Source organism: Motacilla alba, chromosome 1A (genome assembly GCF_015832195.1).
Source record: "Motacilla alba alba isolate MOTALB_02 chromosome 1A, Motacilla_alba_V1.0_pri, whole genome shotgun sequence".
Lineage (NCBI taxonomy): Eukaryota > Metazoa > Chordata > Aves > Passeriformes > Motacillidae > Motacilla > Motacilla alba.
In genome coordinates this window covers 51,659,290-51,681,273 of record NC_052031.1, presented here as the reverse complement: position 1 = coordinate 51,681,273, position 21,984 = coordinate 51,659,290, and the positions used below count along the sequence as shown (strand labels likewise).

At 41.6% G+C, this 21,984-nt stretch overlaps 2 protein-coding genes across 5 annotated transcripts in view; one reads left to right on the top strand and one right to left on the bottom strand.

Annotated features, from left to right (window-relative positions):
* Positions 1-1,599, bottom strand: part of LARGE1 (LARGE xylosyl- and glucuronyltransferase 1) — a 270,233-nt gene extending 268,634 nt beyond the window's left edge. For 2 of the 4 annotated variants that reach the window (XM_038153716.1, XM_038153718.1), the window contains exon 1: positions 1,469-1,513. The gene's annotated coding sequence lies outside the window, so the exon portion shown is untranslated. Of the gene's footprint in view, positions 1-1,468 lie in introns of all 4 variants that reach the window. The other 2 variants (XM_038153721.1, XM_038153717.1) reach the window with 2 other exon arrangements.
* On the top strand, positions 951-19,286 carry LOC119708460 (translation initiation factor IF-2-like). Its single transcript, XM_038154923.1, has 3 exons — positions 951-1,242; positions 1,502-2,826; positions 14,899-19,286. The coding sequence occupies exons 1-2, from the start codon at positions 951-953 to the stop codon at positions 2,671-2,673; spliced, it is 1,464 nt and encodes a 487-aa protein (XP_038010851.1). The 3' UTR covers positions 2,674-2,826; positions 14,899-19,286.
* Positions 19,287-21,984: the final 2,698 nt, after the last annotated feature.

Below are 21,984 nucleotides of genomic sequence, written 5' to 3'. Positions count from 1 at the left end.
CCACCCAAACCAGTCCCCCTAGCGACTCCATGCAGTGGGAGTCTGAAGAGATGTGGCAAATCACTGCTCTGTCTTTTTGTGTGTGAGGCTAGCTTTCTATTTTTGCTTTGGGGTTTTTTCCCTGGTAGAAGACATAACCCCTTGTGGAAACTCAGCAACATTTTAACCCATTCATCAAATTTCCCACTGCTTCTGAACAAGTTTTAAAAATATTTTGTAAACGGAAAATTAAATCTGTATCCAGCAGATACCATTAAATAAAATATGCTGACCTGTTGGCAATTGCCAGGTCTGATTTAAACATAGCACTTGGTTTAGGCTGGTGCTTTCTAGTCTTTCCAGCATTTCCAGCACTGATACTGTTTAAAAAGAGGCTAAGAATATTTAAAAGACATTTGATTTATTGCCATTTCCAACCTGGCATGTATACCTTCCAGAACACATGCATGACAATCAGTGCTGTGAAAATGTTTCCTGTAGTAATTTTAAGAGTGCTATGTGAAATACATACAGAAAAAGGTAAGACCTTCTAACAACTGTTCAAATGCCTCCTCTGGCTAATTTTCATTTAAAAAGGCATGTAGGAGAAAAGTAGGCTTTATATGCTGTGTACCAGTATCCCTGTTCTAAGTTGAACAAAGCAGGGGACACTGTACTCAGGTGAAAACACAAAAATCGCTTGTCTGATGTTCTACAAAGAAGAAAAACCACTTGCTTGCTAAAACTGGGCACAACAGAAAAACCAGGAATCTCTCCAAAAAGTGTTACATAAGGCATTGTCAAACTTCACGTCACCTCCACAGGGCCGCAAGTTGCTATTTTCCCCCTATCCCCCGGTGCGCAGGGATTAATTATCCAAATGACACACTTCTCGGATACGAGGTAATAGCAGAAGCCTTCCCAAAGGAGCGCTTCCCGGGCCGGAGGCTTGCAGAAGAGGCTGGCGGGTGATGGGGAAGTCACCCTGCTCGGCTCAGCGTCCCAGCCGAATTCCGGCTCTGTCCCCGGACCCCGTTCGGGCGGGCAAAGCGCTGACGCCCCGCGGCTCGACTCCCTCCGTCCCAGCCGCGGCCGCCAGCCCCGGCTCTCCCGGCGGCCGGCGCGGAGCAGCAGCTCTCGGCGGGACCCCGCCAAAGCGGGGCTGGAGCCGGCGCGCAGCGGGAGCGCAACCCGGCCGGAGCAGAGGGCGCGCGGCGCCGAGCCAGCGAGCGGAGCGGAGAAACCTCCCTTCCCCGGGGAGACGTGCCCCTTTGTGCCGGGAAGCGACACGCGCGCCTCCGCCTGAGCATCTCTTCAATTCCGGATCTGACGGGGATTAAAATCCAGCACATAAAGCTGCCAGCCCGGCCCTCCGGACTCGGGTGCCCCCTCCCCGGGCTGCTGAAAGGGAGACACTCACCGATTGTTTCTTGCCCTCCCCCGCCCCTCGCCTCCAAAAGCAGTAGAGACTCGACGAGAAGGTGCTTACCTTCCCCGGGTGGCTCCCGGGCCGGGCGCTGAGCGCCAGCCGCTCCGCGCAAGCAAGCAGTCCTTCTCCCTCCTGCGCTCCAGGCGGGCAGCTCCAGCTCCGTCCCCGCAGCCCGGCGCTCCGGAGGTGTCAGCCAGCGGGTCCTAGCTGGGGCGGCAGCGGCAGCTCCACTCTCCGCGGGACGAGGAGCCGCTAACGGTGGGAGGAGGAGGAGGGCGGTGGCGAGGTCCCGACTCTTCCCGGGATGCGCCGCCGAGGTGGCCGCCTCCTCCGCCGCTCAGCTCAGCTCTCTCCCGGGCCTGCCCGCCCCGCGCTGTCCCGAGGTGCAGCCCGGCCGCGTCCGTCCGTGCCGTTCGCCTTCCCCCGCCCCTCTCCCCGGCGGCGAACCGCGCGGCGCACAGGCCCCGCCGGCGGCCAGGAGGACCCGGGGACAACGGGGGATTCCGGCCCAGCCTCCTGCCCTCTCCCCGGGGCCTGGTGCACACTCTCCGCGGGGAGAGGAGGCCCTGTCCCGGCCTGGCGATCAGCTCCGGGAAGGTCACCGGCACCACGGAGCCGAGCACGGAGAGGCTCCCTCCGGCACCGCCGCGGTCGCTCCTATTGCTGCCGGTCCGGAGTCAGCGACCGCTGGGTGCCGCGCTCCGACCGGGTTCGCTCCGTGCCCGTGCCTGGAGACCGCCCCCGAGTCTGAGTGCCAGGCTGCCCCCTTCCCCTTCCTTCCTTCCTCGCCTCCCGCCCCTTCCCCGCTGTCAGCCTTCCCCCGCCGGCTCCCTCCAGCGCCCGGTGGCAGGCTGCCCCCTACGGGTGTCGGGGCCGCGGCTGCCTGCCCGGCGGGCCGAGGCGGAGCCGAGAGCGGCCGCCGCTGCCGCTCGGCGGGTGCCGGGAGCCGCACGCCCGCCGCCGCGCTGCCCCGGGCTGGCTCAGCGGCGGCCGCAGCGCCTGTGTGTCTGTGTCATGTCTGTGCCTGGGCGGGCGGAGGCGCAGGCCGAGGCGGGGCCAGCCCGCTCTCACGCCGCCCAGCGACAGGCGCCGAGCGCCCAACCAGCGGCGGCCGCCGCCGCGCAGCGCCCGCCCCCGCAGCGGGGCGCCCCGGGCCGCTCCACCTGGCAGCGCGGAGAGGGCCTCGCCGCCGGGACAGCGAGCCCGCCCGCGGCGCGCGGGGGCAGCGGCGGTCCCGCGCCCGCCGCCTGGCCGGCGGTCCCTAGCGCCGCCCGGCGCGGGTAAGTGCGGGGAGGGCGCGGAGCAGCCCGGCCCAGCCCCTGCCTCGGGCGGCGGCGGCGGTGGAAGACCCAACTCCGAGCGCCAGTACCGCGTCAGGAATGATTAAATATGACGGCTTCTGGCTTACATGTGTGCTTGTAAGGAGCGTGTTCCTGTGATGTGTTCTTTCGTGCTGGCAGCTGCTGAGAGTCGAGTGATAGGCGCAGCTTTTTTTATTTCTTTTTTTTTTTTTCCGTGCACATAGAGCAACCATCAACGCCTTTTTTTTTTTTAATTCATAATTTTACTTCATTAGCGGTGTAAAATGGATTGTTGCAATACATCAGCATTCTGAGAGGACTGTGTGATAACCTGTGTGTATGGCTGTAGAGTGTGCCTGAAATTCCAGTAGGAATATGCAAGGAGAACAGAAATTAACAAATGTGCGTACCGATCCCATTTTAGAAAAGCATTGATCCATTCTTAGAATGGAAGATGAAGCAAAGTATACTTGTGCTTTGAGTAGCAATGTAAATAATCAGAAGTATGTGTAATTGGGTTAGTAATCAGGACTTAACTGCTTTCTTCTTCTAGAAGGATAAGGGACTAGTTTAAGAGAAAAGTGTTGTTCTCTGAAAGATATCATGAATGCTAATTTCTCTCATTACATCAGCTGCTTGAATGCTGTAGCTCATGCGGAAGTTTCTTTATTGGGCAAAAATTATGTTTTGCAGTATACTGTACCACAGTATTGTGAACTCTGGAACAGGTTATTCATAGCAAGATAATATTTGGCCAACTTGATTAAGGAATTGGTTCATCAAGTTTATTATTCTACCACCAGCAGCATCCTTTTCCTGATGCTTTAGTCAAGAGTGATGATATCTTTAGTCAAGATATCTTTAGGTATCTTTAGTCAAGACATCAGATGAACTGAAGTAAATCATGATGTTGGACTTGCCACTGATACCACATAAGTGTTACTAACTGAAAATTTTGACATACTATGATGACTAGGAGAGCATTTTGCAGGGAAAAAACCCAACTCTGCTTATCTGTATAATTTAGTTCTGTTAGGAAGGATTTTCTGGAATAGCTGTGGTTGCATACAAATTGGTGTCTGTGTGTTTATTTTAGTGAGCAAATCAAAGCCAGAAATTAGCTGTACTGAGCTGACTAATTTCCTCCTTTCTCCTATGTGAAGCTGAAAGATCAGCCTTCAAGTAATAATGTTCTCTTGCACTGTGGAAGGATTGCAACTGCTTTGGTGACAGTCGCAATTAATGAATTTCTGGGGATTTAGGGAGGATGAAGCAGGACTGTATGTACAGCTTCATTATTAAGAAAACCAAGCTGTCCACTCTCTGTTACTATAATTTTCAGCAGTCCTATAGTTTCCAGACTCATGCTATGTTTTCAAAACTACTAACTTGCCAGAGTCAGATCCTACATAATATTGAGCAATTTCTGGATGTTAATGTTCTGGAGATTAATGTTCTTATCTTCTGTTTAGAGCAGGGAACTCTCAGAACCCACAAGAAAAGTTAGGGTTTAAGAGCAGCATGGATTATTAGGATTATCTAATATACCACCATACATGACAAATGATGGAACATCATACTGGTACAAAATGTCTTACTTTAAATTGCTCTGTATCTGTCAGGTTGGTCGCCTACTCACAAAAGGACAACAGTTGTCCAAACCCAGAGCAATGTTTGTCAGCGGCTCCAGCTGAGAATGCTTACCATGAGGTTACAAAACCTAACAGGGACAGGAGGAATGACTACATATGAAGATAGAGTTTTTCAGAAATTCTGTTTATAAGCAAGCAGTCTTTTTCATAGTCACAATAAAATTGCTCTATCAGTCTTTGTCCTTGAACATCCTGAAGTGGCAATTACTTTGGACATAGAGTAAACAAGCAGTGCAGAAGGATACTTACGCCAAGGACAGGTAGAAGAAATTAGATGCAAATATTTGCACTTGAGATGTCATTCAGCCAGGAGGAAGGTTTCTCTAGAAACTACACAGGTTCTGGAGTGAGATGTCTATTTGCATGTTAAAGAAAATAACCAAACAAAAAAGCAAAACCTATAGTAATAGGTCAAGCATATAATTTTTTTTTAATTATCATTTCATTAGGTCAAAAAACTCAAAGCTTTAATAGTCCTATTATTTAAAAATTTTGTAAACCAGATGTTTATTTTTTAATAGAAACATGACAATTTTGTAATAGCGTTAAAAGATTGATTTATAGTGATGTAAAATTTTTACGTGAGTCTTTGGTCTCATTTTTTTTGTACTGGAACAAGAGATAAGGCAGAACAGTTCAGAACTTCAAAGAGATTATGATGTTACTACATCAGAACATCTGTAAATAAAATTACAAGTCTGATCATTAGACCCTGCACACTTACAGATTATCTATTTTTTGATTAAAAGAATAAAATTACTTTCCATTTTACCATTTCTTATGAAAGGGAGGTGTAAGGCCCACAAGTATTCAAACTTATAAAAGTACATGAAGTTCATCTCCCATTTAACACCAATGAAGTCCTTTTTACATTCTTACAGTTGCTTCATTGTTCTAGCTGAATTCAACCACTATGAGGTCTTTTGAGAAAAAAAGACAGCGCTTTGTTCAGAAGGCAACTGAAAAGTGCATTACTACTTTAAATAGTGCAATTTCTGCCAGTTGAAATAGAAGCTAAAATATCCCTGAAAACCAGGAGGTTATTTTGTCCTCATTCCTACACACACACTCTGTTGTGGCTAATTAGCATTTTGAATACCTAGTGAGGTAGATGCTGCTGTGTCACACTCAAGATATGGGATATGCACTGACAAAGCCAAGTTCTTCATTGCCTTCTTTTATGTGGAGTTGATGAAATAGCTACTTTTCATAAAATCAACCATTCAGGGTGTTGTCACAGTGAACAGAAAATCAAATCTGATTTAGCAGGCTAGCTGGATTGTGCTAACTGATCCATAGAAGGTTGTGACTCTTAGTTTGTGAATTGCTTTTCTTCTAAATGCCGAATTGCACAACTTGTTGATAGTATCAGGTCTTGGAGAGCAAGACCAAAAGTTTGAAGCAAGTCCTAACCCTTGAGATGCTTGTTACCATCTGCTGCTGCAATGAGTACGGCACTACTGCAGAACAGGCTGCCTGGCATGTCTTGTAGTAGGAAAAGGCATTTAGACAAGAAGTGAAATTTAATCTACTCTGAAAAAATAAATTCCCAGTTCTGGAGCATGAAGTAGAAGCTCCATTACATATGCTGTCCACAATGGGCAGTAAATGAAAATCTAATGGAGATTTTCCTGTGCATGTTACAGAAAAAAAAAAAAAAAAAAAAAAGAAAAAAAAAATCAAACCAACAAAACCCAAGAAAGAGCAAGATTCAGATTGCCTGGGATTATAGGAACTGGAAAAATAATATAGACTGGTAAACTGAATGCCTTTAAATAACCAGAAAACACCATGAAAACGTAAAACTTTAAGAATGCAAAGGAAATGTAGTTATTGATTCAGAAATTACTTCTCTTATACCAAAATAGAATTTAGACAATAGTTTAGATTAGAAATAGTTAACACAGATTGTTCTGTGTTTCTCTCATTACATCAGCTGCTGCTACATCTTTCATTTTCATGTTCATGTTGGTTTCTCCCAGATTTCAGTTGTACTTCTAGTTGTAAAAAGATAAACACCCATAACTAGAGGGTTACACAGTGTTATGCCTTTTAAGAAAAATATTGTGAAGGAAATACATTGCTTTATACTTCTGACAGAACTCTCTGTGTGCTTTTCTTTCATTGTTGCCATTTACTGTCACTGTAGGACATGAAATGAACGACACGCTCACTGCTGTTCTTAAGGTGAAGAAAAAAGGGGACGTTATTTTCTGACTTTTACATTTATAGTTTTCTAAAAGTGACAGTGGATTGGAGGGTGACAGTGCTGCTTCTCCAATGACACTGGACAAACTAACAGTTTATTAAATTTTTCTTTCTCCATAAAAGAATGCATAATAATGAGTTATTTATAGAAAGTGTGTGAGAAAGTTCATTACAAGAATGTAAACATCAGAAGACTTAGAAAATCTTAAAAAATCAGGCTGACAATTTACAACTTCCCATTTGTTGTGATCCAGTCACTTAGAGAAGAGTTGGGGGTTTTGTTCTTTTGGTTGTTCTTTTGGTTGGTCTTTTTTAAGGATTAGTGATTTTAAACCAATAAAAACTAATGAAGATATGCAGAAAAAATATTATGCATCTTTAATTTTATGAAGATAATCTGATTTCAGGTTGATAGTAGTTCTATAAATTTTGACCTACCATGGTCAAGACAATCTTCTGTTTCTACTTACAGAAATAATTGATTACTATTTTGATAATATGATGTGCACAACTTTGAAAATACTTAATTTCATACATGATTTATTTTTTCTCAATTTTTTAATGCTAAGGAATCTTAACCCCTATGCTATTTATAGCAAAATTCTGGATAATTAACTGTACCTTAATTGCTCTGTGTTAAAACAAATCATTGCTTTTACAGAGTCCTCTGGGAAAGAAAAGTAGCACTGGAAAAACTTTAAAATAATTTCAAATTTCACTGGCTAGGAAGGGGACAGTGATCCAGGCACTCTTAAGCCTAAATCAAGATATGTAAAAAGTCAGTGGAGCAGCTGCATTGATTTCACTGCTATTCAAGCTGAAATATCCTTGATGTCCTAGTCTGTGTTCCCGGAAAACATACATAAATACACACTTTTATGACGTTTTTTTAAAAATAATTGTTTCTATTTGACTGCTTAATCTCACTGCCAAGAAAACAGTGGATATAGTGTCTCATTCTTATTACTGTTTCCTTTGTTACACTTGGCCATTTATTACCCTGCACTGTGAATACTGAAACTAAGAAAAGCCTTAACTGAATTGTAGATATGTATAATTATTATCTGCCAGCCTTTCTAGAAATAGTAAAGCACAGTATGTATTATTCCTCAAGTCATAGCCTTATACATTTAGATTTTAATTCATCTAAGGACACCTTTCACTGTCTGGTGAAAAAGAAGATACTCTACCTGATCACAACCAGACCTTTTTTCGATTAGCAATACCTGTTTTATGCGTGGAAGGTTTAATTGTTTCCAGAACAGCTTCATTAACTCCTGAAAGTGTTACCAATACAGGCCTCCCCAGAGCCAGGGTACTAATTAGAAAGAAAACTGGTCTTACATTAGTTTGAAGAGTGGTATCTTTTTTTTTTTTTCTTTTTTTTTTTTTTTAAGAGAGCAGGAAGGCTCATTCCATCATTGACAGAGTGTTTCTTCCAGAATGTAGGAATAACTGCCAGTTGTATGAACTCAGAAAATATCTGTGAGAAATTAATTATTCCCACAATAAAACAACCTCTTCAACAATAGTGAGCCTAATAATGATTATGTAAATAATGTTAAGATGTGCATTCAAGGTCCATGCAGTTCAAGCAATGTCCTTTATGACCAGCACTCTGTGTCAGCTCCAAGGTCCCTGCCTCAGTGGGTTGGGCATGTTTGGAGGTTGGCTTATGAGTGCTTGGATTGCTTCCTCAGGTACCCAGAATGTCAGTAGTAATCTGGCCTTTGTTGCATTTACGCTGATTTTATGTTAAACGTGTTTTAAGTCCGACTAACACAAAAAATCCATACAGAACTAAAGAGTAAGTGTAAATACAAAATGTAAACTAAATTGAAATAGATGGATGAATAATAAAAACACAGATCCTGTTACAAATTAAAGCATGATATCAAGACTTGTTAAAATAATTTGAAGTTTTGTATTGATGGTCAGAGACTTTAGAATCTGTATGAAAAAGTACGTGGATTGAAAATAGGTACTAAGGGAAAAGAAATTACCCCCAACCTTTTTAGAAGTATCACTACTTAATGTATCAAAAAAGAAAAGTTTCTGGCCAAAAATAAAAGACAGTAATTATCAGTCAAACCCTATAACTTCCATATTTTTTCCCCATGAAGGTTGTGTTTTAAATATTTTCTAGAGGGATTTCTCTAGAAATCAGAAGTGCGTTATAGCTGCTACTTTCCAGTGAAGAGAGATTAAAATAAACCCCAGATCCTGACTAATGACTCAGGTTTATTTGCTTTTTGGCCATTGCAACAATAGGAATGCCCAGTATGAAAGTTTTCTGGCAGTTAAACAAAATCTGTGGAAGAAAGTCCACTTTCATGTCCTTGTCAGATGAAAGCACAATGAAAATGTATGTACGTGCTTCTGAATATAAACAGGGAACATAGTCGGAACAGCTAACGTGGAGTTATTGAAGTGGTCACAACTGGTTGTGTATCTTATAGATATACTGTGAATAAACTAAAATGTTCTTTTTCTGGGGATGAGGTATGACTGTGGGCTTCATCCTGCTCTCTGTGCAGGACTGTCAGTGCTGAAGAAAGTTTCTGTGTTCTTGCTGACATTTCAGAAGTTGTGAGCTATGATCTGGAGTTGCTACATTGGCAAAAGAATAGGACAGGTCATGCCATCTCAGCAGTGAAACTGTCAGTAACAAGGATAATCCTCAGTCTCAACAGCAGTTACAGGGAAGTTGATGCTAAGGTCAGGCAGCAAGGCAAGACCAATACTAGTGCCAATGAACCTGTCAACATTAAACACCTCTTTTTCAGAGTAGCACTTCAACGCTTCAATACTCTGTGCTTCAGACTGCGTCTTGACATGGTAGGGGGTTTTCCTTTCATCTGGGTGAAGCTAAAGCTGTCAGACCTACTAGAGGCCAAGCAGACAAGGCCAGAAACATGACAGACCTTTAGAGTCTGAAGGTGACATTGAAGGAATCCAGCAACAGACACAAAAAATGCCCAAGAAATTTAAGATATTTTACACTCTGTGCATGTACTTGTCTTTCTGAGCTTGGCAGCCACATGGGTGCTAGCATTGCTACTTCCTCTGAAATTGCAATCTCTATCAGATTGTGTACTGAGGAAAGGCGTTAGCTTATACTTATGCTATGGATGGTGTCAGAATTCACAGTTCCTGCATCACCTAAAAGAAATGACCAGACCAAGCAAATTTTCCAGTGAAATCAGCACATGTTTAAGTCCATTAAGGGAAGAATTTCATCTACAGAGAAAATTATTTTGAACAACACTTTTCCAACCAACATACAAGAGCTCAGTGCTGGAATCAAAAAACTATCCTGTCACTGTGCCCTTTGCCCATTTTGAAAATATTTCCAAGTGTGATACCTTATTGTTCGTATGTCAGCTTGATATTACAACAGTTCCAGTGAGAGGTTATAACTTGAAAGATTTCTCCAGTATCAGACTTGATGCCAATGGCCTTTAGAAACTTTTGCCCACCTTCTTCCACTCAACATAACGAGGTGCAAAATAGATGCAGCCAAGACAAGTGATCATCAGCAGGAGGAACAGTATTTCCTTGCCTTTTCCCAGATCTAGGTAAAAAAGCAGCCACTCCTTGGGAGTGGGCTTTATGCCAAGCACAGTGGTAGCTTTGTTAGGGCAATCACTCAGCTTCATTATTACCTCATTTTTATCAATTAGCTGATTGAAAGAAAGGATTAATGCAAGTCTTCTTTCTGCACTATAATCTGTGATAAGTTTGAGAGGTGTTGGAATATTTACTACTGGGTGATTGGCAGCTGAAGCCTCAGAACTAGTGAGGGTTTATAAATCATTTCCAAATTCTGCTAGGGAACAATGATACCAGTCTGGGAACATTAAAAGAAAAAAAAAATTTAACTGAGCCTTTAGAAATCTGTATGTACTTAGTAGAAAGTTGATAAAAGCGAACAGCTGCATCCTTAAAGAATCTATACCCATAAAGTAAGCTCAGTCCTCTGCTTCTTTCTTGACTAGCACAGCAGCTAAGAAAGCTCACTCTCCTTAGAATCATTACCAGGCTTTACATCTGCTGATCCCTGACAGCACATGATTTAAAAAAAATATTCTCTTCACCACTGCAAGAGAAAAACTGAGTTTTTTCTCAACTGGATATCCCTCTCTAATCAAGCCCAGGTAGGGATGGATACTGGAATTAACAATGGTGAGTTTATTTCTTCAATAGGAGAGAGAAAGAGAACAAAAGAGATTTGATGGGGTGTTGGATACAAAATGAAAAGCAGGATTGTCTGGGTGAAGAAATCACATGTTGCTAAGATAGAAAAGGATACCTTAGAGTTCTGTGAAGTTGGCACCTGATCTTTTTGCACATCAAATAAAGTAAGGGTCTGGTGGAAATCACTCTGTCATCATGTAATTAATAATCACGTTATAATCTGAAAAAAAGGGGTATCAAAATCTGTTTGCATGTGAGAAATTAGTTGTCATTTCTTAATTTTGTATACTTGAGTTTGCAGCCGCAGCAATGTTCTGTTAAGGTAGCTTTGGTGTGTAAGGCTGGATATTACAGGAATGGAGAAGATGGAGTCCTGATAAAGATTTTTTGTTTCAAGCTTGTACTAACTGCATTTCTCACAAGTGCCTATATGAACAGGAAGTTTTTTTCATAGTTTCTTTCTAATGATGACACCTATGGTAAAAAAAAATCCCCAAAACCTACTAATAGGTACTAGTAAAGGTCAGATGCCAAGATATCATTGAAGGTCTCAGAATGTTATGATAGCCCAAACTGTTTGTATTTGTTATTGGCTACAGTTAGAATAGAATTCTGCCATCAGATTTGGGATTTGATCCCTGAAATAATACAACAGATATTTTCCCTTCTAAGCATTTTTTTAAGAGACCAGGTTATTAATAAATGACATTTTTGGAAGAATATTTTGACAGGATTGGTGTAACAGGGCATGAGCAGAAAAACAGTCCTAGCAACCAGCATTCACATGGTAAAGGCTTACATGCAAGTGACACCTGCATGACAAATTGGATGCTGGAAGATACAGCTGTTACTGCTTAACTTCCATCCATCTCCCCATTACCTCAGTGGATCAGTTGTTATATATGCTAGTAATCAGGTGCACACAATGATTAATTTGATAATCACTCTTTCTACTGTTGAGCAAATTTAGGCTCAGAACAAAGAAAGTTGTGGCCTACCTGTCTTGTAACTGATAGCAGAATGTCCATAATACACAATCACAGAAGTATTTAAGCTGGAAAAACCTCTAAATAACTAACTTGAGGTCAGGAAATGTGAAATCCAGCAGAGGTGCAAGCAGAGAATACTGTCTTAAGACATTAGAAGGCTGATTTTAAAGAGGAATTATGCCAGCTGAATTGATATTATGTTCCAGTTGATTTTCTAGACCTGTTCCTTCTGCTAGGAAAGGAGGCAGCCTTTTGGAAAATATTAATTTTTAGTTTCCTCTGCTGCAAAGAATAGCCTCAGAAGAAGGACATGCTTGAAGCTATCTGTCACAAAATGTTTAGGTTGGCCAGAGAGCTTGAGACTTAACAAATATGCCTCAAATATGCAGTGCAATGGAGTTTCAGCATAGTGTACATCCCTGATATAACTGATGCTTAACATGCTGTTTCAAAGGCATCCTTTCAAGAAAATTTCAGTAGACCCAGTCTCCAGCCTGTCCACAGGGTAGTTGTGCTGATCCACACCAAATTTAGTGAGAAAATGACACTTTCTATGTTAGAACCTTAACATATGTTGGACTGATCAACATTCTTTGAGTGACAGGATTGCACTACCAAGTCAGTAGCCCCACAACTCTGTACTTGCCAGTTAATTTTGGTGGAAACATGTGAAACATGTAGATACTTTTCTCTTCCTTTTTTGTTTGTTTTTTTTTTTGGTTTGGGGTTTGGTTGGTTGGTTGGTTGGTTTTTTGTGTGTGTGTGGTTTGGGGTTTTTTTGTTTGGTTTTTGTTTGTTTGTTTGGTTTGTTTTTTTTTTGTTAGGAGGGTTGTACCTTTTAGGAGTCTGACAGCAACAATATGCTTTCCATTTTGTGTGTGTCATTTCACCAGGGACAGAAAGATATGGATGAAATAGAAAGAGCAAATGCAGGAGGACAAGTAGTAGAAATCACTAAACTCCAAAACTAAAAATATCCTGTCCCCACCAGTTTAAATTCACACCTACCCCTCTGAGTAGGTAAGAGAAAAAAGAAAATTTCCATCTGCAGCTTTTGAAATTTCATTTGTCTCCTGAATACTGAGCACCAGGCCTTCAGCTGCTAGTGCTGAAACCTTACCATGTTTCTGGTGGATCCAGAAACATGGTTCTTCAACACCAGATTGCCAACTTGAGTGTCTAAATTCCATATGACCTCTGCAGTACTTGAGGGCAGCCAACAACTGCCTAGGGATCTCACACGATATTGTCACCCTGACTAGGCTGAGCTGGGTAGTAAAATAGAGCATTTTACAGTTGGGTGTAATGTGCAATGCATTCCTTAGCCTCTTCCAGTCAAGAGTAACTGTTCCCAGCTCTGCCTCTGGTACTGCTGCTCAACCCTATTGCTTTCCTGAGACCTAGACACTAGCTCCTAATGAAGCACATCAACAGTACATTTGCTGTTTAAAACTGGGGGATGACCATCTCAAAGCAAACCAGACGCCAGAAACAACACTGCAGTGTGGACTTGGACTGGGCAGTGAGCAAAAAGGATGGAATCAAAGAGCTGCATCATGCACTTACAAAGTTTAGGTGAAATGAACACAACAGTACACCAGACTGGAATGTAGTTGCTGGAAATGTGGGCACAAAGGTCTTTTCGACTGGTTAAGGCTGTTAATGAGAAAAATTACATCACTTCTAATTGGTGTGCATGTTAAAACCTGTGCCCCAAACAAGTGGAAATCAGATAGGATTCTGAACAAGTTGTGTGAAATAAGTCCCAATGAGCTGAAATCAGAGGAGAGGAACTGGCTGGTAAAACAATTAAATTTTACCAGTCACTGCAAATAATCTCAAACAGATTCTTTATACTTTCATATTTTTGTGATGTCAAGCTGAAAGAGCTCAGAAATTTTCCAGAAGCTTGTTGCAAATGCTATGACTCAGTGGGGGTCTGAGACTCTTTGGGACAAGACTGAAGATCCCATCTCTAACCTCAGTGAGTCACCAAAGGCTATGGATACTGAGACCACAGCTGTGGAAAAGATACACAGATATGCTGAGCACTGCATATTGTCAGTTTTCACTGGGAAATCAAGAAGGCTTTTATAGGATTATGTAAACCTTTGCAACAGAGCACTACCATGTGTGGACCAGGTGAGCCATGGCCCAGCGGGCTGCTTTCTCTATACCAGGGCCATGGCTGCTTTCTCTATACCAGGGAAACCAGCTGTGATTGCAGTTATCACCACTAAGAAAACAGCCAAGATGAAGAGAATTAAACAGTCTGAAACAATTACTGCATAAGAAATCGTTCCAGAGGGAATCAAAAGGTGCAGTAGTAAAAAAGAACTAGTTAGGTGGAATCTACTACCGCTGTTATGAAAATATTGATTTGGGAAAGAAGTTCTGAGGTAGTAATCTCTATATGACACAAAGGTAATTTTCCAGTTGACACATGTTTTCTCGGAGGGGAAGAAAATCAGCCTGACTTTTGCACTTCTGTAGTTATATGAATCCCTTTTCCAAATTTCGCATCTACTCATATATTTCCAGATTCCCTTGATTTTTTAAAAGCAGTTATTTGTGGCTGCAAGTGAAAACATCTGGTCAGTGGGAGGGAGTAAAAGGTAGCCAGAATAAAGAACAGTTGTCTGGGGCACAGACAAATCACTGAAGAACTTTGCTGCTTTATTTCTTGATTTCTTCTTTTTTTTTTTTTTTTCCTTTTTTGGCTTGCGTTGGTGGGATTTACAGTCTAAGAGCTAACTCATTGTTAATGCTGGTTCTCATCTGGGAATAGACACATTTAAATGCTCATACTGTTGTAGGCACTGAAACTTAGCAAGCCTTTTTTTAACAGTGCTATTCTATAAAAAGCATAGGGAATGCCCATAAGAGGATCTTTTCCTTTAGCAAAACGACACAACCTGATTAGAACATTACATAATCTCAATATATCTTTGGTATTTAACACAGAACTCAGACCCTAAGGTGCTGGTGATAACAGCATGCTGGACAATGGAAAACTGCCATTCTGGTGACTTTTTCATGGTTTGCCTAGAACTGATGGCAATTGCTAGATGAGAAGAAAAACATGAGAGGAAAAGAAGGATGGCTGCCAACACTAAAAGTCACTGTTGCTCTTTCTTCTTCAGCTAAGACAAGAAGCCAACGCTACAGCCGTAAGCAGGAACAGGTTGGTGGAGGATTAAGGAGCAGTGACAGATACTTGGACTGTGGAAGAGGTTGAGAATGTCTGAGTGAGAAGATGGTCCTTGAATGCAGATCTCCAAAACTGAACGAAAATAAGTATTAAGAGCACATGAAGGGGAAAAAAAAAAAAAGAGGGGATGGAGGGAGGAATAGGTCAGGAAGAAGAAATTGCAGCATGGTAAAAGAAAAGGTGGAGGAGAACAATGGAGTCAGAGACCTATGCAAAAATAAAAGAATGAAGTAAAAACATTAGTTGATGTTTCAGAAAGCTGAAGGAAGTAATTATGGTGAAATCTGGGAGAAAATCACAGAGAATAAACATGGAAGGCTGAAAACCTCATTGCAGCTCACAGCTTTCCCAGTATGCTGAATGACTAACTCAACAATCTCATCAAACTTGTGAAATATTCAAAATACCATTAGTTAATTTTGTAACCTCCTCCATGGAAATGCAGTACACTTTTTATACCACTAAAGATGTGTCTCACAAGTGGAAGTAGTGGTTAATTTGACAAGTTAATAACTGTTGAGCCCAACTGTCCCATCAGTAACCAACTTGAAAAGGAAGACCAGTAAATGTGATGGCAGTGGAACATTAGTGAGTAAAACAGTGATCATTCTGTAGAGGTTAAATGGAAATGGCAAAACAGTTATGCTGGCTCTTGCCCACTCTGAGCTTGTGCAGTAAATAAGTGTAGTCAGTCAGTCTTCAAATGTTACATACAAGAGTGAAGTCAAGATAAAAGATTTGAGCCTATCCCTCATCTGATCTTTCATGAAAAGGAGAGGACATTTTAGGAATATCAGCTCCGAGTGTAAATGAACACAGAATATAAGCAGGGACTGATATATTTGATTTATAAACACAGTATAGAAAACAATTCCAAATTTCTTGGAGTTCTTGTCTTCTTGCAAGGACTCCTGTCCATTTTAGTATCCAGTATGGATTATGTTTAAAGTAAATTCCTTTGTTAAATGTCAGCAAATCCAATAAATGCATTAGCATCTTATCTAAGCAGATTGTTCCAAGTGGTTTTACAATGGTTAGTGCATTTTATATGTAGCAAAAGTCTGTAGCAATATCTGTTTTCCTTAGTTTCCTGTTAATTTGGCAAGTATTGACACACCAGGCTTCATCACAGACCAAGACTGCATCAGGCAGGATGAACTCCTGATGAACATGGACCACTGAGACTAATAATACCTACTTATGGCAAAAGTTTCTCCTGTGTGGGCACTCACAATTCACCTCAAAGCAGACTGAGAATATTTGCAGCAGCTTTTGTCTCTCCCTGTGAACTGATGAAGCCCCCACCAAAATGCAAATTAAAATGCTGCTTTAGTCATACCACCAAGCTCTCATCGTTTCTTCTTCCAGTTTTTACAGAAAGATTGTTAAAAAACCCCAAAAACCCTAAGCACATCAATGACTAAATCACCAAGACAAACTAACTCAGGATAAGAACTTAGACTCAGCTGTTGCCGGACAGAATTCCTTTTATCAGAACTTTATCCCAAATATTCAAAGTCCAACAGACCACATCTGCCTCCAGCAGGGAGCAGGAGATTCTGCCAGATTCAGTTATGTTATGAGTCTGGGGCAGCAAGAGGTTTCCGCTCATTTGTAAAGTACAATTTGAGGTACAGTTAAGATTTTTGCGTTATGAGGATTTCACAGCACCTTTTAGCAGAATGCAGTGCAGATGAAATGTTTGAGTTAGCAAAATGACAATGCAGAGCTTGCAATGCAAAATTAGACCAGATAAAATTGTAGAGGGAGCATTTTTAAGAGAAAGATAAGTAAATGTCACATTGTGGTTAGGGTTCTCAGGAAGTTAGAAGTGAAATTAGGTGGCTTCAAGGATCTTTGGGAAATGGTAGCTTATTCCTTGGAGAATGCAGTAACAAACAAGCTGGTAGAGAGGGGTGATGCCAGATGCTGCAACATGTGCATTGAAGTAGGGGGGGAGAAAATGAAGTAAAGGGAATTTTCTCCTGTCTAATAGGCAGCTAGAGGAAAATTACTTCAGGAATTAAAAGCATAAAGAGAAAAAAACACAGTGGCCCAGCATACTGGAAACGAGATGAACGTACATCTCAATTGTCTCTCAAAAACAGACATAATTTTCTCTTATTGAGAATTTTATTGTTCTTGCCCATCTCCAAGACACAGGAGGATCATGGCTCTGGAATCTCACAAAGTTACAGCCAGACAACCATTTCCCCAGAAAGTGAAGGAGAGAGGAGAAAGATTTGTAGCACTGGTGAGAGGCTTTCTGAAAGAGAAAAAAAACTGCTTTGAAGATGTTGTACACAATCATGTAAAGTTTCAAGCTGGAACTCATATAAATGTCACATGGGGAAAGAAGGATGACAGAGCTGCTGTGGGACTTGCAGCCAGCTGTGGACCACCCCACGAAGACTGTTTTTCATTTCCACACTATTTTCACAATATGCAGTTTTCAGTGCTGTTGTTGTTGATGCACCCTTTCTAGCAGCTGCCTGTGCGCAATAGGTATTGTGGTAGAGGAATAATGAATCAGAGAATGCTTTCTCATGAGACTAAGCTAAGCAAAATGCCTGTATAGTGGTAGCCAGCTTCTATGCCAATAAAAAATTCAAACCATTACATCTCCTTCACTCTAGGGCTGGCTCCAGCACTCAGTCAGCCTCTTCCTTACAGAAAGCTGACAATTTGACCAATTTTAAAGCATACAAATCTCCTCATCTTGTCTTCATCTTTCTCAAAAGAAGCAGAACTGAGCTTAAAAAACCAAAAGCATGTAACCTAAACCCATAGTTTTAAGAGGAACTTGTCCCCAGACAGGGAGCTGATAAAGCAGCATTTTAAACCACTTTTCCCTGGCATTCTTTTCACCTATTACTCTTGACCTGTAAATCATCTCTCAGGAGCACTGTAATGACTGAAGCAACAAGTCCTGAGCCCTTTATCTGACAAACACAACTGAAGGGACAGCTGAGAACATGCTTTGCAGAGGTAGAAGCAGCAATACTGAAAGCATTCATTGCCTTAGCAACTAGGACAACCTCTTCTTTAATTAGCACATCATGGTCTGAACTTTGCTAATAGAACCTGCCTACACTGCATGCTAACCATGGGTTAGGTAATCTCTCGCTTGCCAACACAAGCAGCCTACCACACTTCTGCTTCCTGACATTCTCCCCAAGAGCACTCTGTTCTCAGGTCCCACATCTGCAGGCAGGCTGTGGGTAGTGTTTATGAATGATACATCCTTGTGGTTTCTCACCCTGGACTCATGATCTCCTATCCCATCATATATTCGTCTGGGCTGGCAGGCACGGGATGCTGTGGAACAGCTCCTCTGTGCTCTCTTGGGATTTGGGAGGTTACTGTCCACGACAAAGGAATTATTTCCTGGCATTAGCTTAGCAGATACGGCAGTGAAATAAGAGGGCTACCTCACTGCCCAAGCAACCTCCCTTGGCCTATCCTCCCCAGTTCCTCTCTGTGCCACTCTCTTCTGGAGTTTCTTCACCAGTGGCATTACTGATGACTACGTGAAATTTCCAAGATCCAATGACACCAGCAATTGCGGAATACACGCTTCCAGAAGATATGCCATATAGGTTTGTAGTGCAGTTATTCTCTGTTCCTTCCCCTAAATTGCAGGGGGAAAAATCTTATTAAAAACCTGATCAAAAGAAAATAGATATCTGGATAAAAACAAGCTTTGAGGGGAAAAAAATTGGGGTTTACAAAGTCATTGTCATAGCTCTAACTACAGCTCATTGAAATTTGTATCAGCACAGCAACAGTAGCACTAAATTTAGAGGAGAAAGTAAAAGTGGTCTGAATTAACAGCGCTCAAATATTCTGGGCTGAATTCTGTACTGCCACTGGCATTAGAGAAGGAGGGTCCAAAGCTAGCATGGGTATATCTATGGGAAATCCTACCAAAGCAGTGGAACAAACTGTGCTCTGAGACAACAGGTCTCACTAAGTGGGAAAAATACACCATTCAACAGTAGAGAAAACTAAATTTTGATTGTTTTAAATGCTTTATTTAATAACACTCTGAACTAAGGAAGCAAACCCTTCTCTTTTTCTCTCCTGCTATACTGAATTAACCCTAGGATTTAGGGAAAGAACACAAGATCATATGCTGGGTTTGGAACGCCCGCTCAGCAAAACAGTGAATGACACTGACTACTTGTGGGATCACCTTCAGGGTACTTTCACCCACGGTTTCTGTAAAACTGCATGACAAGATATTTCTTAATTAAAATATTTACATGTTCAAAATGTTGAAGGAGAGGTTTTCACAATAAAGTGGGGATGGTTTCTGTAGATATTTATTTAGGGTTTTGGTGTGGTTTGTTTTGTTTATTTTAATATTGAACAAGATGAGCAGAAAGAGAAAGCTGCTGCCATCCTACAAAAGTAGAGATACCTATTCAAGATACCAGATATTCATTATAAAAGTACACTCTTAGAAGCAAGAAATTGCACCTCAAAATCAGTAGATTCTCTGAGTGCACATGCATACTATACAGTATCAGTCACACATAAAATATTAAGCTTGCGTTCTTGAATGCGGCTAATGCTTGGAATGCTGGCTACAAGATGCTTTTCTTCTCTTCTTTAAAATGTCAAACTTTTAATAGATCATTGCCCCAGCGGAATCAGAGAAGTGCCATGATCAAAGACACCCACCATTCTTCTGAAGAGGAATTCAGGAAATGCAAGTTCAGCTAGTATAAAGAACTATCACCTCTTTGCTCTGGTTATGTGCTTCTTTAAATTAGCCGTTAGATAATTCTGCCACTTCACTGAACTTTCTGCATTGCAGATATTTATTCTTTCTTGTCCAGGAGGAATGGCTTTAGTGGTAGTTTTGGAAATAAAAGAGATAATAAAGCTCCCATGCAAATCTTATGTTTTGTGCATTTTCTTATTTGACTATAAAAGTGATATTCCCAAAGGTGTGGAGTCAGGGGTGTTTTAAAACTGCTGATGAGCATCACCCATTGCTATCTTAATTAAATAGTAGTGATTTACCCATTACAAAATACTTTGTTCCATTACAAAATCCTTTCCTAGTGTATGGAGGCATAAAAAGAAAGTGTAATATCAACTGCATAAACCATTTCTATAGAACAGAAATAGTGAAGTTACTTCCTCTTGTAAGGAATTTGTATTCAAATTGTATCTCAAAATACAAAGTAAGTATGGAATGTGCAGTAGAGGCAAGTAATTTCATTATTACTCTAGAAGCCTCTTGCCCTTCTCTACACTGGCAGGTACTTGCTCAAGCAATTAAGATATGGGATGCTATCAATTCAGGGTGTTCCTTCCTTTAGCTGGAATAGTAATAGGACCTTGGAAACCACATAATAAAATTACATTTCAAATGAAATCTGACATACTTGCCCACTCCACTTGTTTTTATGCACTGATCCCTCCACCTATGGAGAGATCTTGCTGACAGTTCCTGTTGAATTCCTGCCCCAGGATAGTGATGATGATACTGCATTGAACATCTTCTTGGAAGCCAGCAAGCCTCTATTGCTTCTGTAAACATCTCTGGCAATCAGAACTTGCTCTTCTCCTGCTGTGCCATGGAACCATGGGGAAGCAAGAATAGAAAGCAAGAATCCCTGGGTCCATTAAAACCTGGAATTTCTGCAATATTTAGCCTTCCAGGATTATTTGCTTCTGGACTAGGAGAGCCTTCCCACATGGTGATGTTTGATTGGTGGGAGAGTAGAAGAAAAGCAACAGTTTTTCTTTTCACTTTTTCTGTCATGTGAAGATAGCCAGTAGAGGGTTTCCAGACTTGTCCCTTTTCTTTATGTCTCTCTTATCCTTTCAGAAAAGTCTGCAAGGTGTCAGCATCCCACACCCAAGGAATTTTGGTTCACTAATGCGCAGATCAGGGTACTTGTGAAGATTTGGAAAAGATTTTAGATGTTTTTTTCCCAGAGCACATAGCTTTGAGAGGGGGAAAAAGAAAGATAAAACCAAAAAAGGTGCTTGGATTAAAAGTACTTTTAAACTGTAAGCTTTAGCATGAGAACTCCTGTCATCAATTTGCTTTTGCACATATGGAGTGGGCTAAACCAGGGAACTTCCAATAAGTTTCCTGGATAGCAGGCAGATCATGTGTATGTTAAAGGTTTTCATTTACCTCAGAGAGCTGGAGCCCAGCTTCCTGGAGAAAGAGCACTGTGCATTCAATTCTGATTTGCCATTATCATAAAACACTCTTTAATGGCAACGTATAGTATCGGGGGAAAATGGTGAGAAATGCTAAAAAAACTCACGTCAGCGCTATAATTTGTTGACATGTTTAAAACTCATTCCTGAAATGGGTTCCTTTGAGTGAAGCACTAATGGTACAATGGCCATAACTCTTGTCAGGAACCTTTTGTTTGCCAAAAGGGAAGCTGAAGACCCCAAAATCTTGTTTTACATTCACCCGCAACATGGTGTAAGCAGGAGTCCCTCTTTTCACACACATTTAGCCAGTCAGGGGGACTCTTGGGTTCAGCATTCTTAATCACTTTGTTATTGGATTCTTTTTTGGGCCACTCTGTGTGCATTAATCAAAAAAGTCCAGATCAAGAGAGGTCAAAGCAAAGCCTCCCCAAATTTGCCACTGCCCTTTCCACAATTGAGATCACTCCTTTAAACTTTAGACCAACATTTTTCTTTATGGCATCAGTGGACTAGGGTAACATTTACTTCAAATGAAATGTATTTCCATAAGACTGACAGAGGGCCCCTGTAGCCTTGCTTGCCTGCAGGAGCAGGGCAAGAGGAAATGCCAAGGGCAAGTCTTGCTCAGACCTGCAGTCTTGTTCCCTTTAGATCCAGAATCTGTTCCTTTTTTTATTCTTCCCTTCAGCAATGAATTGAGTTCCTGTAGCAGAAGGAAGGATTGTTGACCTATACATTCACAGTGGAAAGGTTACTTCAATCAGAGGGGAAAAAAGTCAAAAACAAGAGGAACTGGTCCTCAAATTGTGTATGTGCAACTGGGAAA

Coding starts and splice junctions, on each gene's coding strand:
- LOC119708460 (XM_038154923.1), top strand. CDS start 951: ATGGGGAAGTCACCCTGCTCGGCTCAGCGTCCCAGCCGAATTCCGGCT. Junction 1,243..1,501: donor CCTCCCTTCCCCGGGGAGAC/GTGCCCCTTTGT, acceptor CCGGGCGCTGAG/CGCCAGCCGCTCCGCGCAAG.